General features: G+C 35.0%; 1 protein-coding gene across 3 annotated transcripts in view; it reads right to left on the bottom strand.

Annotated features, from left to right (window-relative positions):
* MCC (MCC regulator of Wnt signaling pathway) overlaps positions 1-19,885 on the bottom strand; it is a 192,959-nt gene that overhangs the window by 20,076 nt on the left and 152,998 nt on the right. For all 3 annotated transcript variants that reach the window (XM_026720032.2, XM_026720052.2, XM_087926943.1), the window contains 5 exons: positions 19,539-19,702; positions 12,950-13,156; positions 4,459-4,605; positions 1,812-1,901; positions 378-526 (listed from right to left, as the gene is read on the bottom strand). In XM_026720032.2, the coding sequence (XP_026575817.1) occupies positions 378-526; positions 1,812-1,901; positions 4,459-4,605; positions 12,950-13,156; positions 19,539-19,702 (757 nt within the window). The remainder of the gene's footprint in view (positions 1-377; positions 527-1,811; positions 1,902-4,458; positions 4,606-12,949; positions 13,157-19,538; positions 19,703-19,885) is intronic.

Below are 19,885 nucleotides of genomic sequence, written 5' to 3'. Positions count from 1 at the left end.
TTTGCTTTTATATAGTTTTCCTAGAAAGTCAATTTTATTTCACAATATATTTTTCTATGCAGATAAATTCATGGTCCAATTATTCAATATATTCATGAGATGCTCTTTTAAAACTTCCTAACTGTGACAAACAATAAAATGCATAGTATAAATGATAAATGCGTGTTCCTAAATTATTATTTCTTAATCTTGGGAGGAAAAAAAAGATGTAGATGCTAGGTAAAACTCAGAAAAATTTTCCGTAACTTGGCTTCAAAATGGAAAAGGCCCATTCTCATGTAATTCACTTCAGCACCAACTTTGGATTAAAGTTAATATAGGGAATCTACTCTGTTGCAAAACAAAAAGTGGCTCTTCACATAAAAATGTCACCTTACCTGTTCAACCGTTCTGTTTCTACTTCAAATTCTCTAATTTTGCTTTCAGAGATAGCAGATCCATGTGAGTAGAGTGTTTGAAAAATCTCTTGAATATTGGAACAGTCTTGAAGTGAATGTGCCAGGTGTTCTGCCACACTACTGGATACCTGTACACAGGTTTTGAGAAAACTATTATAGCAATAGCACTTAAACTTATGTACTGTTTCATAATGTTTTACAGCTCTAAGTGGTTTACAATCAGCATACTGCCCCCAAACAATATGGGTCCTCATTTTACCCACCTCGAAAGGATGGAAGACTGAGTCAACCTTGAGCCTGGTAAGATTCAAACTGTCAAATTGCAGTCAACCAGCAGTGAGCAGAAGTAGGCTAGAGTAATGTATTCTAACTACTGTGTCACAACCAAATAATTATGAATATTGTTTGGATATTGTTATTATTATGATATTGGATAATGTTTTGTATCTTGTATAAATAACAGGAATAGTCATTAAAATTATTTTATCTTCTGGAGATTGAGCCACTGCTCAACTCAGATTTAAACATGTTGGAATAACAAAGGAATAGGGTGGGGAAGAAATATAAGCACAGTAGAGTTTTCCTAGAAACTATATTATTCATTTTGGCCTTCAAGCTCAAAGCAATGAACAAAACGAATTAACAAAACTTCACTGTAAATCTGCTTTAGATGTTCACATCATGGCTGGATTAGCCTGCAACTTCTAGAATGAATGGCCAAGTAGAAGAAGTACTAAGTACTTGAAAAAATAACATTAGAAGAAATAGCCATTTCTCATTGTTCTCTAGTTTTGTAATTAAGTGCATTCCTAATAATTCTATCATCTCTTAAGCAATGATAATGCCATTACATGAAAGTTGTATATTAATTTTGTCAACTCTGTTCAACTGAGTCTAGGAAAACTGAACATTTTTAAGAACTATTTTCAAAATATTCTATCAACATACAAAGGAAAGGAAATGTTGATGGGGAGAGGAATTATAAAGATTCCAGACGCAGTTCATATAGTGATTTATTGTTTGAATTTTCTCTAATATTGGTCATATAATTTTTAACAGAGCCACATAAAAATATAACTCCTGAGTATGTATTTTAAAGGTGTTCCATTTGAATGCTTGCTCTCTCTAAAAAGAGCTGCAGGAAACATAGATGTTTACTGCAGAATCCAAATGCATGATTGTGTATATTTTATATCTTTATCCTGAAAGATAAAAGAAATTTAGTTTTCATACTTCAGAAAAGAGGTACCAAGAACATGAACCCTTAAATTATAAAATTTAAAGCCCTAGTGAACTTGCTTGGTTTAAGATAAGAGCTGCTTTTATTTCTGTGACATTCATACAATCTTGATCTCATGGCTGTCAACTACTGTAAGCTGCTAAATATGTACTTTGTGTGAATATTATACTTACTCCTATGCTGCTGATTTCTGATCCCAGGACAGGACGGTCAGATGCTGAAGATTCTGATCTCGTCTTTGAAAGCTTCACTCTCTCCGCAATCTAGAAACAGTTAAAGTAGGACAGGAAATCAATCACAAAAATGAGTTTTTATGGAACCCACATAATTGTGGGCCCCCCCTTTTTTTTTTTAAGAACAAGTTTTATTGATTTTTTGAAGACAAATAAAACATAACACATAAAAGTATAAAACCTCCTTTCTAAGAATTACTTATAAATTTTAACAAGGCAAATAAAGCATTATTTTTTTAAAACATAGTTCCACATTATCACATTTCCATTTACACATATATATCTTTTCCAAATTTCTCATTATTTTTCCCTTCACTTTTATTCAATTATATTTCTTTCTATCAAAGTTTTAGTAATTCTCAATCAGTCATAAGCACACAAAATACATAACCTAAAGCAAAACATTGGAAAAAAAAACCTCCTTAGTTATCATTTATACATGTCTTTTCCCAATTTCTCTCCCTTTGATTTCATTTCTCCAAGATTTTATTAATTTACAATCAAACATAAATAATCAACACACAAAACATAAAACATAAAACTTCTTTTGAAAAGTGACTTGGCCCCAGGTTACATCTTTTTTGACAGACCTAAATCAAATTCATGCCCACCTTATATACCCTTCATATCTTATTAACCATTTTGTATTTTCTATATAACTTCTCCCATCTTTTCACTCTCGTAATTATATTTTATTTAGTTCATCTTATTTCAAAGTCATTATACTTATATCTTTTGTCCGTTCTTTACCAAACATCTATTTATCTCTTCTCTTTAACAAAAAATTTCCCCTGTAATCACTTTTGAAGTATGACGCCTTCTCCTAAAATAAAGCTTAAAATAATACATAATTTCCATCCTGATTCTGCTTAGTACATTCTACATATTAAATCTTAAAATAAAAGAATAGTAAACTTATAGTATAGTTAAATGTATAATTTCTATTCTAATTCTAATTCTGATAAGTACATTGTTTTAGAATAAAAAAATAAAATACTAAGGTTATAATAACATTAAAACAGTAACAAATTAAACTATAACTAAGCATTAATCATTTAACACATTCTCCTAATATTTTATTAAATATCAACATCTATCATTATTAAACATTAATATTTTATTAAATATTCCAATAAACTATTTCAAATGCAAATACTACAATACTATCTTATGCACTCTTGCAGAATCTTCTTTAATTATACACTATCCATCATCCTTCGTCTCTAAAAAAAACTTTCTTTTTAAAATCTTGTTCTAGCCCGTGGCTTTTTTTTTCTTTTTCCCTCCCTTTCTTCTCCAATCTGGTCTTTTTGCCCACCCCTTCCTCTCCCCCTTTTTAAGTTTCCCTCTCTGTTGTAATTCTCTTTTCAATTCCTTTCTAACATTGTACCTTCTTTTCACCCTATTTTTCTTTTTCTTGGTTGTTTTATTAAATCTTAAATTCTCATTTTTCCTTCCTCTCTTCCCATTTTCTTTCTTAGTCAAACTTTTTAGTCCATTAAAGATGGCTTCTTCCTTTTCTTCTTCTTCTTCTCCTTCTCCTTCCTCCAGGATTGGCTGGTACGTAGAATGGAAAAATGGAAGGCAGCTCCCAAGGAATCCTTGCCAGTTTGTTGTCTTTCTTTTAATTTTTCATATTCCATTTTCAGTTCATCAACCGATGGTACCATTATAGGTTTTTTAAAAACAACCCAGATGCTTTCAATCTTAAAGTAATTTCCAAATGTCAGAGTTATCAAACAATCCAAACAAACAAAAATCATTTCCTCTTCTTCTCTTTACAGTTTTTCCTCCAGGGGTAAAATCCCAAATGTATTTTAAAAGCCGTATTACAATTAATTGATGGTCTTGTAATCTTCAAGGCGTCTCCAACAAAGTTTAAAAAAATTTTTTTTTTAGTCCTCTCCTTCCCACTTATAACAAAGAGCTTATTTTTACCTTTAAAAAGCAGGTTTTTCTGTGCTCCTTTGCTTTCTCCGTAAGGAGGGGGAGTGAGCTTTCCTTCAGCACTTTCGCCGATGTAACAAATTCTTTTGGAAACAAATGTATCAATCCAAAGTTAGGTTTCCAGGGTGTTTTAAAAGTAACTTAATGTCCTGGTTCAGCCAAGAAAACTCCTTCTGGCTCTTCCTCCTGCACAATCTTATCCAGTTGAAGATTTCTTTGTGGCTGCCATTACTGACAGCCGCTCCACCGTCTCAGGAAAAAGGAGTCTAGCTGGCTGGGGAAGGGGGGTGCAATATCCCCAGACCCCTGCCTGGATCTCCTCTGTCTTCCGCTGCTCCTTCAGGGCAGCGACAACCCCCAAATCCAGTTTGAGAGAAGCGGATTCCTGCCGCCGCCGAAGCCTTGCAACCGGAAGTCAATTGTGGGCCCCTTTACAATATCTTCTAAGATTCTCCTCATTTCAATCAGGTATCATGGTTCAGAAACTCAATCTTAAAATGCATATATAAGCTAGAATGTGTGTTATGACCAAACAAGGGTGAAATTTCTTACAAAGTTATTTCTCCTGCTGGTTCAGGACCATTGTAGAATAGTAGCACAACAGAGCAGCAAAAGTAAGCAATAATATCCTAGGACTCACCTTAGCAATGGGGATATCATTACTACTGCTGCTGGTGCTTAATTCTCCAGTACTAGGATTAATGGGACGGTTTGCAGAAGTGAGGCGACCTGGACTTGATGGGCCTGTTGCCTGGACACTCTGTAATCGAGTCTGCAGTTCTCTGACCTACAAAAATATAATTATGTAAGCCAATACTATTTCTCTATTTTCTTTAACTTGATTTGGTAATGTAAGAGAAACCCAGTTCTGCTTCAAGTTGGGATAATTGATAATAACAAACCTTCAATATTTTTGATTCAAAAGCTTTCCCTTGACTCTTGATATCACAAAGGGATACTTATTTTTATATTATTTTACCTAACATTATCATATTTTGAAAACATTTTCTGTCTATAGAGAAAGCATATATTGAAGATACAGCCAATGGATTTCTCGCAAGAAGCATAAAAGGTGTATGGCATGGATAATTATCTTACAGAACTTTTAGACAGTATCGTTTTTTTAAAAAACATAGCTGACAAAAAAAAAAATAGGGACATAGTTCCAAATCGATTAAAACATTGTGTCTGCCCATAATCCAAATTTCCAAAAACCAATGAAATAACTGGAAGCATAATTTTATGTAAAATGACAATTTTATTGATTTTCTCCAAGTAGAAAGCAAAGTATATAAGAAATCTCAACTTTATGTGTTGCTTTAGTTTTCTCTTTAGGAAATAAAATAAACAGGTCAATTTTTCACTGGCAAAAGATAAAATCACTTCACTAGAGAATTGGGAATAGTGAAAAATCAGTGATGAGAAAAACTGGACTACAGTTAATGAGTGGCAATAAAATGGACAAAAATATGCAGAAAGTTAAGGAATTTGTAAGATGAACATGAATTTGAAACAAACTATAGATATAGATGATTCTCCAAAAAGCAATTCTTGAAAAGTTAAGTTTGTTTTGGAAAAGTCAGACCTAAACTAACAAAGCTTATTAGATTATGAAGTTGAGAAAACAAACATCCAAATATGTTCAGTTAATTTGTTATCAAGATAAAGGGTTCCTTATCAGATTTTAAAAAATCAGTTTAACAGGATTCTTATCTTAGGATACATATTGTACTGTCTCCATTTCTACAACCCTGTAATCCCTTAATTCTTTTAATTTGGGGTAGAATTGAAATAGTACTGACTATTTCAAACTAAACTTGTGTTTTTAACTATTGAGCAAAGTAAAAGGAAAACAAAATCCAGGGTCTACCTCAAAAGACTTGGTTGAAGATGGTCTTGATACCTTTCCTAAATGTGAAAGGAATGGAAGGTAGGACCATCTCCAAAGAAGGGAATTCCATAATACCACTCTGCTGTTTATTAAAGCAGACACATCCTTTTTCGGGTTCATTCAGAAATTTTGGGGGAAAATGCTTTATGAAAAGGCAGAGAGATGCTTAGCTTTTGCAAGTTCTGAAGCATTTCAAAGTAATCACAGAATAATGTAAAAATTCTGATCTTAAGACTTGCAGCAGATACTTAATAAAAACAGAACTTGGCACTTTTCATCTGCAATATCACTCTGAAATAAGACTTCAGAAATTTGTGTTGAGTAAACAAAAGTTCAAAAATGAATGAGTCATCATTGTGAATTATTATATTTCAAACCTTAAAAAGAATCTTGATAAGAAATTTTTTCCCCGGACAAATGGGTAACTGCAGAAGAGAGATCACTTTGTTTATTATTTAAGATAGTTAGGAAAGTAGCCTTAGTGAAATTATAATTTTTGAAGATTTTCTGAAAAAATGACTAAATTAGTTGGGAAGTGGCATGTAGCATGAAGTGTCCACTCTAAACATCATTTTTAGTTATATTCACCAGAATGCCACGCCGGACAAGCCTTTTTAGGGGGGGGAAACATAAATGGAGGCTTTATTTTGGTATTATGCTTGGTATAATGGCCAGAAAAATAAAGTTAAATTGAATAGATAGAAGATGTCATGGAGGTTAGATTCAGGGTATCACATCTCATTTCTTTTGGAAACACAGAGATTTTTTAAATTGTACTTTACTGAAAAGAACAAAAAGAAGTGTTATAAACATTTAACCACAATAGGAAATTGTTCCACTAAAACTTCATTAGCTGAACTACTGAAAGAAGCCTCATGAACAATGGCAAACTATATGAAAGCAAGACATATTTTAAAGCAGAAATGGTTTATCTTTATACAGTATTTCAACTGCATCAATGAAACCAGTGAGAAAGAATTTTAATGTTATGAAATCAAACATAAATATGATTGAAAATACATAAAATGTCAGTTAGAAGAGGGGACATTTAGATCACTTCATTGTTAACTGACTGGGCCAGATATTTCTATCATTTATCCAATACTATTGAGATATTGTCTGAAGTGATTTTCAGGAAATAAACTGTATCCTGGAAACCTTGCAGAAATATTTGATTGCTGGCATACCTCATCAACATGTCATATTGTTCCATCTTATGGCTCCATAGTCAATATTATATATATCCTCTTAATCAAAGTAATAACTGAATAGTCTTACCATCAAATGTTAATAATTAAGAAACGTGGGCATACAACCTCCTGTGGCTTGGCATCATTTAGGAGTATAAGGTACATGGTAAATAACCATGTGCCAACATAGAATATAATTTGATATGTATTGAAGAACAAGTTAACTTAATACAAAGAAAAAAAATCTATTGGTCATGACAGCAATAATAAAAACAAAAGTTCAATTAATGTACAATAGATAATTCTTCAGGTTCATAAAGTCAAATAACATAGAGATACGCAACATTAACAAATTGCTGAACATTGTTTCTAGTTTCCCAGATGAGAAAAGAGCTAGCATATTAGATTTACTTTCCTGATTGTTTACTTTTCCAGTTTTCAGGGCTTTCATATTTTTTCAAAAATAAAATAGATGCTTTTATCTCCAATATGTTTACTAATAACATAGATATGAATGATTTGTACCTTTGATCTAAAACAGATGTTCAACATGTTTATTTATCCACGTTTATTTTAAACAGAAGATATTGTGTATTTACAAGTATACACACAGTACTACAGATCAAAGCAAGAGCAGATCCGTTTAGAAATTGCTCACATATTTCCATGCCCTTATATATAAATAGGAACCACATAGGTATACAACTTCAGCCTGATTTTTAAATTTTTTTTAACCAAAATGTATATATTTTAAAAGATCTATATTTAATGTATATGAATTTGCAAATATTTCACATAGTATTGTATTGTATTGTATTAATATATAATGCAATATCACATATTAATATAATCAATTTATAAACAGAATTACTAAGCAATATGCACATTTCAGTATAAATGTTTTTTACAGATAGCAAACAACTGCCCTTTTTATATGGTTACTCTGCAAAGAAGTAAAGCTACATTATGTGCACCATAAAAAAAATTAAGTAATTACCTCATTTGCTAATGACCTTGAAGAGGTACATGTCATTTCTTAGATATTATACTCAAAAATGGAACAAACTGTTAACTGAATACATTAAATATCTAAATTAATTAACCTTCTAACAAGCCTCCAAAACCCAACTGAGAGCACTTTGTTTGATTACAGATACTGGACTAAAGTAACAGCCCTATTGATTTTTTAAGTTTCAACTTCTTTTATGTACCCAATTTAATGTGTACAGAAGAAAAACTAAATTTAAGTAAGGGTTTCTTTCTCATCCCCTAGGGAATATCCCATTTGGTTAGAGTTGCACATATAAAATATTTAGCAGGTCAAAGAAAACATTAATTTGTGTGGCAGCTATAGTCTGTATTACAAATGCAAATAAGCTCCCTAGTGCATACCATTACATCATGTGCCTGACATGGACATTTGTTACAGACAGATTCCTCTAGGGAAAAATAAACTTACTGTTAAGCAAATTAGCATTAGTTTAGAGTACAAGGCTTCCCTAATTTTCAATACGAAAGGAGGAAGAAATGAAGAATAAAAATTCTGAATTTAGTGATCAGAAGCCTATGTTTCAATTTTTATGTTATAGACCAAAATTTACTGGTTAACGATAGTAAAACAAAAAAAAACTATATTACTTTTGCTTTTATACTAAGTGAGAATATTTCTTCCAGGGATGAAGATCAATAATTTTAGTGCAGTATCTATTCTGATTAAAAGCACAGGGGTCAAAATGTTATTTTATATCTTTAATTACCATAAAATGTGATAAGGATCAAGGTTCAAAATGGATTTAGATTCATTCATGGAGTCTCTATTAAAGAGAAGAAATACATGGAACCTTCCTATTCAGATTATTGCCTTTCAGTTTGGGTTATGGGTAGTCACTATAGAAAGTAGGATAACTTGATTAGACAAACCAGGGGCAGAACCTTACAGACAACATTCTAGACAGAACCATGGACCACATTCAGATTTTGGCAGGCTCCATTAGGACCCAATATAAATACTTCTCCTGGAATTTCTTTTTCCTATGCTACTACCAATTCTTTCCCCAAATACTGAAATGTTCCTCAGCATCCCATTGATTATTTGTTTGGTAAACTTCAAGGAAGTGCCATCACACTAGGACTAACATGATAGAAGGCTATCTTGGTGCAGGTTGTCCTATAGTTTTTTCACCAGCGAATGGCATTTCTCCACAGCCCACTAAACATTTGTATCAAAAATTGTGTATGGCCACGTGTGTTTATACATAGGCATGTGGTATTCAGCAGGTTCGGACCAGTTCTGGAGAACAGGTAGTGGAAATTCTGAGTACTCAGGAGAACTGGCAAATACCACCTCTGACTGGAGATTTTACAGTATCTTTCCCATGCCATGCCCACAAAGCCACGCCCACAGAACTGGTAGTAAAAATGTTTGAATCCCATACATATATACAGCATCAGAGAAATAATTGCAACTCTCTTTACTCAAGCCCTCTAATTCAAATAAGGTTAAATAAATTAAGATAACTTTTATTGTCATTTTTATTTTTACTATGAGCACATTGGCCCACATTAAAATGCAGTTCGGTTGTCTACTCTCAAGAGAAAGTGTATATCTACCCAAACACATACATAACATACATGTACACATGCTATATATATAAATATATACCTGCACCATATGTCTGCACCACTCATACCACATGTATTAATTACTGTCCATTTTACATAGCAAAAAGAGGGAATGTGAGAGTTCACAAGATTGATGCTGTGACTGAATGTAGTTGTTCTACTTCATATCATGAAGTTTCTTCCCAGAAGGTAACAAGGAAAACAGGACATGAACAGGATGTATAGTATCCTAAACAATCCGTGGACTTTGCTCAAGCATGACTTATATGCTAGTCCTGGATAGAAGGAAGTGAATTACCAAAGATCTTTTCTGCCATCCTCACCACTCTCCATTGCCTTTCTGTCCACATCAGTAATGCTTCCAAACTAGACAGTAATGCAATATGAGAAGATGCTCTCAATCGTCCCTCTATAGATACTGATTAAGGAGAGGGAAAGGAAGATGAAGTTTTCTCATGCAACGAAGAAAATGCAGGAGCTGCTGTGTCCGGTTCAGCAGTGTCTCACTGTTGGGAGACCTAGCTAGCCTACTCACTAGCTGCACACCAAGAAACCACCTCCACAAGCGAATCATTAATACATAGAGGTGTGTGACCTCTCTATATAAAGTAGCGCCTATGATTTAAAATTAAGTCATTTTATTTAAAAACATCTCAGTTCAAAACTAAGGTTAGTTTCTTTTTCATTTCAATCTGGTCATTTCTTCTATTGCTTTCTGATAGCTACTCTATTTACTAACCTCATGGTTAAAAAAACAAGTGAGTTTCATTCATAACTACAAGGAATACAATTTGCCCTATTAAGACCAGCTGTTGAAGTTCAGGACAAAAAAAAAAGCATGAGGGAAATAAAGGAATTTATAAAGTGGAGGGGGGCTTAAATGCTGACTCTCAGGGAAAAAATTGCATACTTTCCAGTCTTGCAATTAAATCTGTTTCAACTGTTGGCACAAAACACTTTTTGATTGCTTCATAGATAGTTTGCCAAGCTTCCCTTTTCTGGATAAACCAAGTTCACATATTGTACATAATGTCTTCTGATATAAAAATCAGCATTAGGTTGGATCTAAAGGATAATCTAAGGTCCTTGAATAGTAGAAGTACAGATCTGAATAGAATCATTCTTTGTAATAAATACAATGCATTCCATTATTATTGAATTGTTTTTGTTAAAATTAAAAAAACTACAGCCCCATAATCTACTTTTCAGTAATAAAATCCCTCACAAGGTAGATCGTAAGAAAATCAGAAGAAATAAAAACGAATTTTGCAACGGAGCAATTTTTTTAGCCAAAAACAATATTTGGCTGCTAAGATGAACTAATAGATGAACAACATTTGAAAGCTGCAGAATGGAATAAAGTGACCGGGAAAAATTGAGGCCATCTGCTACTTTAAATCTATTTTCTACAATTTAACATACTGCAGCTATGGTTAGGCTAATAGAATTGGAAGATATGAAGGCAAAGGAAGCTGTTTTAAAGTTTTCATTATCAGGTAGTAGAGAAAGCTGAAAGCTTTGGTATGTAATTCCTTTCTCTAAAATGGGCACAAAGGAAAGTCTAGCTTCACACCTTAGCTTGAACTTATTTGTAATTTAAAAACAAATGCAGAGACAAGTTTAAGTTTCTGCTTTTTTGTGTGATGGACTGATTGGGTGCCTTCAGCTCAGAATTGCTGCTTTGGTACACTGACAAGAGAACAACTTTCGAACAATTGCATACTCCTGATCTATGCACTTTTAAAAGGTTTCTGCTCTACTGCTCTAATTACACCATACACTTGATTAGATATGCAATATGTTTCTGGGGCTAAAAAACGCATTAAATTGTGCTGAATAGAAGTTTTGATAGTGAGATTATTTGTATAGCAGAACAGCAGATCCGTAAAAAAAAACAAATGAAAGAATAAGGAATGCATTCAGAAATTACTATTTTTAGTGGCTCAAACGAGAAGGAAAATTATAGAAGTTTGCTGATGTTAATTCCCATATCCAATTTATGTGAAAAATGAAGCCACTGAGAAGTAAATACATAGCTATATGTATTTGTATAAAAATGTTCAATGCATACATCATACATATTAAACATCCTGCTTTCAAAAAGTTCCTGCTCCACATATGACTAAGTACACTCTTCAAAATATCAGTGAAGTCTGATTCAGCCCTACCCTAACACTAGATAAAGATAAAGGTTCCCATTGCATATATGTGCTAGTCGTTTCCAGCTCTAGGGGGTGGTGCTCATCCTGTTACAAAGCTGAAGAGCCAGCACTGTCCGAAGACGTCTCCATGGTCATGTGGCCGACATGACTAAATGCTGAAGACGCACGGAAGGCTGTTACCTTCCCAACCAAGTGGTCCCCTATTTTTCTACTTGCATTTTTTACATGCTTTCAAGCTGCTAGATTGACAGAAGCTGGGACAAGTTACGAGAACTTACTCCGTTCCGTGGTGCTAGGGATTCAAACCGCCGAACTGCAGACCTTTCTGATCGAAAAGCTCAGCGTCTTAGCCACTGAGCCATTGTGTCCTTTACCCTAACACTAGTAAGACAGAATTAATTTTTTGCATTTTCAGAAGTCTTTTCCACGTAATCCTTTATATACAATGGCGTAACTATAGAAAACTAGTCAGCAGTACCAAATTGCTAGGACTATAACTTCAGCTGGCAGATTTTTTTAAAAAAATTGTTGACTAGATCATTAAAGGCAGAACTGTTTGTTTAATTGGGGAAAGCACCAGTCTCCTAAAAGATGCTAGTGTTTTGTTATCCTCTATATTCTATTAAACTGGAAAACCCTAAGGCAGATCAGATGTTCTGTTTCAAGCCATCCTCCCTACAATTAACTCTGAACATGTTCAGAAAGCCAATTTTTTTTCCAAATTATAATACGTACCATTTAGCTTGATATTCTTAATTATTTTTATCTGGAATACTATGTGTGATTGTTGCCTTCCTGTTGTCTTCTTTATGTAGAGAATTTTGGCTTCATTTATTTAAAAATGGAATTTCTGAGTAAAAGTTTCCCAGGCACCAGAATACAGATTCATTGTGTCTCTAGGAGATTCACAAGATTTTGCTAAATTCTGTATTTTTAGATTTGGGGAAGGAGGATAGAAAGTACCTTCCTTTATTTTTATTAGAGCTGAGGTAAAAACCAATATGGAAGTGTAAGAATTCTCCATTTGGACAGATTGGAATTACTTTATGTAATTACGTTTTATTGGCAATTTTAGCAACACTAGGAAAAAGAAGAATCAGCCAAATTATTAACCTGCTACAACTTATGACCGAGGAGATAGATAGATAAATAGATAGATAGATAGATAGATAGATAGATAGACAGACAGATAGATAGATGAAACAGCTCTTTATTATAGCAACTACATTTTTCTCACCAAATTAGATGTCAATCAAGAAACCTCACCCTTCTGCGTAATCTGTCTCGTTCTTCACGGATAGCATTCATGGTGGCCTTAGTTCTGTTTAATTCTTCTTCCTTGCTGCACAGCATAGCCGTTAAGCTTTCATTCTCTTCCCTTAAGCCTGCCAATTCCTTCTCCCATTGGGACCTTTCTTCAGCCAAATTTGGGTACAAATCTCGCCCAAGCACACCTTCAATCTCCTCAACTGTCTGAAAAACATAACAAATGAAAATTTAGAGGAGCATATCATGAAGAATCTCTGAATATACACATTCGTATTAGTTCACTAATGTTTAGTAGATAATTTTTGTTTAAACACATTTTTGATCATTTATACTACCATTTTAGTCCTTTGTCAATAGATGAGTTCAAACATAAGAGGAAACATTTATTAAAAACATACTGTTGCTACTATTCCACATCCTTCCCCCAATTTGTCTAGATTGATTTGAATTAATCTTTTATGAAAATCACTGTTTTTACTCTTATGGCATTTAGGACTATTGGGACAACTGAAAGAAAAGGGGTAAGTATCTATGTATGTGTGTGTGCATATGTGCGTGTGTGTGTGTATACACAACACACACACAGAGTATATCTGTTATTCTGGCTATATCTATATGCAGCCAGAATAAAAAAAACAAAGTAAACCAAAAACCCCCCCAAAAGTCTTTTCTAAACCAGAGTTCCTTAAACTTCTTGTGTTTATAAGCATGTCATCTTACACAGAAAAAATATACAATATAAAACATACTCAATGCAAAAAAAAAAAGAATAGCAATGCCACAATGTAAAGAAAAGGAATGAAGAAATTGGTAACATTAAATTGCTGTTTAGGGTATCCAAAACAGCTTAGTCTTCAAGAGCTTTCAAAAGACCAGTGAAGACGGAACCAGCCAGATCTCTTCAGGGAGGCTGTTCCAGAACGTTGGCATTGTAAAAAAAACAAAAACACCTCCTTGCCTCAGCCCCTCTCACACTTTCTCAAAATGTGGGATCTGCAGCAGTTTCTCCTTGGAAAAAAACGTTGGTTTGAATGAAACTGTAGAAGGCAGTACTATAGGTAAGCAGCTATCAAACTAGGAAGAGTTTTATAGAATAGGACAGTGGTGGCTAACATTTTGGGCTCCTGTGCCAAAAATTGTGTGCACGCTTGAGGGCGTGCGCTCGCGTGCCAGCACCCAGAAGGCAATGCGTGTGCTCCCCCATGCCCCCTGCGCATGCACATGCATTTTTGGCCTCCCAGAGGCTTGAGGAAGACCTTTGCAGGCTGATAAATGGGCCTGTTTCATCACTTCCAATCTTTCCGGAAATACAGGAAGTGATGAAATGGGCCTATTTTTTGTCCTGCAAAGCCTGCAGAGGCCTTCAAGCCTCTGGGAAGCCAAAAATGGCCTCAAAAGGGGTGAAAATTAGCTGTGAGGTGCGTGTATATGCAGTGAGGTAAGTTTGCCTGTGGCTTGTCTGCCAGCACAAATGGCTCTGCATGCCACCTGTGGCACGTGTGCCATAGGTTTGCCATCATGGGAATAGAAACACTTACATTGGACTTGAAAATCATCTGGCAAACAATGAAAGCTGTGTAAAACAGCGTTGTTTTCTCCCAACACAGAGACCAAAATTCTCAATCTCTTCTCCCCCCAAACATTTTTGTGGATATTTATTTAATTAACTCAGAAATGGACAAAAACTTACAAAGGAAACAAATCCAAAATATATGCAGATATCTCTCCCCCTACCCCCCAAAGATAGCTGAACAGACATTTTCTTGGTTTTCTTGGAAGAATATGTTAAAGCATTTCCCTCAGATATATATCTCTTTACTAAGCCAATATGAACAGTAAAAAGCCAACAACTGGTTGAAAAACTAAAAATAACTTTAGGCATTTTGAAGAGTAAGATAAAGGAGACCATGCAAATCAGTAGGTATTTCTTTAGAGCTAATTTCTAAAGAAATTTTAAGTATTTCTATGAATTTGTTGATATAGATTATTTACAACTATGTTTTGCAAGACAATACTTGTTACAACTTATAGTTATTTACAGTATTAGATTCATAACAGCAGCTGGAATTCACATGCTGATGTTGTAAATGCTACAAATTTTATACTGTCATGTACAATGCCATGTATTAAAAGCCTCAGTGGCACAATGGTTTAGAGTTCTGTACTGCAGGCCACATCTGCCTGAAATTTGGCAGTTCGAACCCCACCAGGCTCAAGGTTGACTCAGTTTTCCATCCTTCCAAAGTAGGTAAAATGAGGAGCCAGTTTGTTGGAGGCAATATGCTGACTCTGTAAAACCACCTACAGAAGGCTGTAAAGCACTATAAAGTGGTACATAAGTCTAAGTGCTATTGCTATTGTTATTCACTTCTTTGAAATAACAGTGATTTACCTGAAAAGAAAACAACTCAAATTTGCTTAAAATTTGTAATTGTGATACTCTCAACTCCTTTCTATTTAATTTTTGTAACTTTCTTGGGCTGCACTTGCCTCCAAATATATTCAGCTATGTTTAAGACTCAGTCAAGAGGAAATTGTACTTTTTAAAGATAAAAAGGGCCTATTTCGTTCAGATCGTTATGCTAATGTAAGCAATACTAAACCATTGACATTTGTAGAACATATTTGCTCAGTAGGCAATAAAGTACATGAAACATTCTAATTAAGCTCTAAAATGGGTAACAAAGTGCATTCCACTTAATCAGTCGATATATTAAGTGGACTTACTGCTGCTGTCATTAATTAAGAAAAAAATGTTACTGTTAACTGAATGAACTACCACTTACTAATGCAAACACTACAGGTTCCTTATCTGGTATAGACACAGTCTAAAAGATGTTCTGTATAATCATTAAAATAGCAGTAACTTATGGCAGTTTCAATTTGAATAAATTTGATGCATTTTACTGACTATTTTGTCTGCTATGCAATAAAGCTGACCCAAAGGGCTTGGGAATAGCCAATTGCAACTTCAATCTGGAATTCAGGGCACTCTCCTGAATTTCCCATTCTTTTCATCTCATTCCAGGAATAAAACCAAGATACAGCTGCTCATTTCAGCTCTCTTAAGAAGCTGAATGCATGTAGCCAGACAGCTTATCAATGTCTGGGACAGCAGCACAGAAAATGTTGGAGACCTGTTCATTTTTGCAAAAGCAAAGTTTTAAAAGAAATTTACTATTTTGTCACCAATCAATTGACAGCTGGCTTCATTTGACAAGAGTTGTTAGTATGAAAACTTTGACATTCTGAAGAGCACTAAATCTGCTGTCTCTGAGCAGATAATTAGGCCTGGAGCAGTTAAGTAATAAAGCAGTGCCGTGTAAATATCTTCCCCCCCTCCCCCCAATTGAACTGGAATGGGAAAGCCATCAGTATGAGATGACAGGAGCATTTTCCTTGGTCCTCTGTAAAGATAGGCAGAACTTGCAATCTGTCCTTTCCCTTTATACTTTTGTCAGATATGGTGTGTGGCTGTTGTTGAGGTAATTCCCCATTAGGAGAATGAGCGCACACAGGGAGACGTAGTGAGAGTGGTGAAGAATAACACACAACCAGCACACAGATACACTGTATAGTAAAATGTAGGTTTTTACTTCCAGTAAACGGTTAAGCAAAGTCCAAACACAGTCCAAGTCATACACAGTTAAATCAGTCAGTTTTCAGTCCATGGATAATCCAACTCAAAGTCCAGTATCAGAAACAGTTCAGTAACAGACTTCCATCAAATCCAAGAACAACTATGATCAGCAACAGTCAATAGGGAAAAATTCAGGAACCAAAAACAGCAACACTATCACCAACAGGACAGAACAACCGAGGTTTCTGGCTCCATCTTATGTCCATTTGAGGAACCACACCCAATTACAGTTTTAGCATTCCCTTAAAGAGACAGTATTAAAATGTCTATTCTGGTTTATATATTTTCCAGCCCAACTGTTAGGTGACTTACATTCCTAACAGCTGTGCATGTGTTCTTTAGTCTGATTTCAAAGCTACAGTTAGTATCATTAAATTCTGAGTATGTCTGCAAAATGGCAGGAACATTGATTAATAACTAATTAACTGTTTGTAGGAAGACATGTTTCTGTATTATCGTAATGGTGTACTCATTTTTAAAATTTCTCTAAATATTTTTTAAATGTTTTGACCAAAGCAAACCTTCTTCTCTTGTATTTTTTAAAATGTATCATTATAATTCTAATTGCTATTACTATCCACAACTTCTCATTTCTAACCTGGTATTTTATACGACAGCACAGATTTAAAGGTGACCTATACAGATTACCTTTAAATCAAAATTCAGGAGCCTCCCCTCAGCTTTTCAGATTCTGGATGCATGAATGAACTTCATTTATGAAGTATGAAAAAAGGAATAAAAACAAAATCCTTTTGGAATAAACAATTTTTACACAATAGCATTTACCTCTTTGAACAAGAAATACAGCACATAGAAAAATAAGGTGCATATCAGGCCATGATATGCGACAGAAACAGCTCTGGGGGCTCTTTTTAATGATCTCTAATGTGAGTGAGACTGGGGTATTGAACTGTTCTTGCTCTGCTTGACTTTATAACACTGACCATGATATCCATCTGAAATGGATCTAGGGGTTGGGATGGGGGACACTGCATTGTGCTGGTTCACTTCCTGTCTCTGGGACCATTCTCAGTTGATGTTGTTGGGGCAAGAGGTCTGAACCCTTGCTTTGTGGGTTCCATCAAGGTCAGTACTTTCTCTGTTCCTGTTTAGCATCTACATGAAACCACTGGGGGAGATCATCCATTACCTTGGGATAAGATATCATCAATATACTGATTATGTTTGGCCATGCATCTCTGTCCATGGTGAGTTAACCAATGTTACAACCACCCTCTCATGGTGCCTGAAGGGTGTTGAGGTCTGGATGAGGAGTAACAGACTAAAACAGAATCCTGGCAAGATGAAGTGGTTATGGGCTAGGCCTCTTTGGCTCTCAGAGAATGACCATCTTTGGTCATGGGTGACGTTGCACTACCCCAGACCAAATCAATGCATAATGATAAACAAGACTCCCCATCATATTGCTTTTCTAAAAGACCCTAAAACATGGCTTTGTCAGCAGGCATGGGACCATGAATGGAGATGAAGCCAATTAGTGACTGATAATAGAATAGAATAGAATAGAATAGAATAGAATAGAATAGAATAGAATAGAATACTTCATTGGCCAAGTGTGATTGGACACACAAGGAATTTGTCTTGGTGTAAATACTCTCAGTATACATAAAGAAAAGGTACATTCGTTAAGAATCAAGAATCATAATGTACAACACTTAATGATAGTCATAGGGTACAATCAACAATCAAATCATACAGTCAATATAAATCATAAGGATACAAGCAACAAAGTTATAGTCCTACAATCACAAGTGGGAGGGGATGGGTGATAAGGAGTGGTGAGAAGATTAACAGTAATAGTAGTGTACACTTTATAAATAGTTGAACAGTATTGAGGGAATTATTTGTTTAGCAGAGTGATAGCTTCCAGGAAAAACCTGTTCTTGTGTCTAGTTCTGGTGTGCAGTGCTCTATAGCGTCTTTTTGAGGGAAGGAGTTGAAACAGTTTATGTCTGGGATGTCTGTAAATATTTTCACAGCCCTCTTTTAGACTCGTGCAGTATACAGGCCCTCAATTGAAGGCAGGTGGGTAGTAATTGTTTTTTCTGCAGACCCAATTATCCTCTGAAGTCTGTGTCTGTCCTGTTGGGTTGCAGAACCAAACTAGGCAGTTATAGAGATGCAGATGATAGACTCAATAATTCCTCTGTGGAACTGTATCAGCAGCTCCTTGGGCAGTTTGAGCTTTCTGAGTTGGCACAGAAAGAACATTCTTTGTTGTGCTTTTTTGATGATGTTTTTGATGTTAGGTGTCCATTTTAGGTCATGTGATATAGTAGAACCTAGAAATTGGAAGGTCTCTACTGTTGATACTGTGTTGTCTAGTACTATAAGAGGTGGTAGTATGGAAGGGTTTCTTCTAAAGTCTACCACCATTTCTACGGTTTTGAGTGTGTTTAGTTCCAGATTGTTCCAGTTACACCACGAGGCAAGTTGTATAACCTCCTAACTGTATGCAGATTCATCGTTGTCTCGAATGTGACCAGTCAATGTTGTGTCATCAGCAAACTTCAGTATTTTAACAGATGGATCGTTTGAGATGCAGTCATTGGTATATAGGGAGAAGAGAAGTGGAAATAGCACACCGCCTTTGGGGGGGGGGGGCTGTGCTGACTGTACAGATATCGGATGTGATTCTGCCTAGCTTCGTTGTTGCCATAAGTGGCATAATGTGTGTGTGTGTGTGTGTGCGCGTGAAGGATATAGGTTTTATCTGATAGGTTTTTAAATGTTATAAGTTACCTGGAGTCACCTATGTGTGCAATGGGCAGCCACAGAAATGTGCTAAATAAATAAATAAATAAATAAATAAATAAATAAATAAATAAATAAATAAATGCTTCTTTATCAAATCAATGATGGTACATGCGGACCAACTGCATTACATTCTATAAACAGTTACGATTAACATTAGTGTTACCACACCTTAATGGCTAAGTCACAATGTTCACTGGCAGTTGTGAGCTGTTCAATATGCCTGTCAACATCTGCCACAGACAAGTTACAGCTGCTCTTCTTTCTCCCACAGACAACATTCTCCAGTCCTGTCAGCACTCTCTGCAATTCAGAGTTCAAGTCACTACAGGTATCTGAAATAAAACAGAATGCGTCAGATTAGCATTGCAGAAGAGACTACCTCTTCATCTTTCTAATGGGATTATGAAAGAAGAAGAAGGATGTTGACCAACAGATGCAAAATTTTCCTTGAAAATACTAACATCCTAATCTTGCAACCTACCAATGATCAACTAAGCTAAAAATAAATAGGCTCA

Source organism: Pseudonaja textilis, chromosome 2 (assembly GCF_049901715.1).
Source record: "Pseudonaja textilis isolate UNSWEBS1 chromosome 2, rPseTex1.2, whole genome shotgun sequence".
Lineage (NCBI taxonomy): Eukaryota > Metazoa > Chordata > Lepidosauria > Squamata > Elapidae > Pseudonaja > Pseudonaja textilis.
This window is presented reverse-complemented; position numbering and strand designations above follow the sequence as displayed.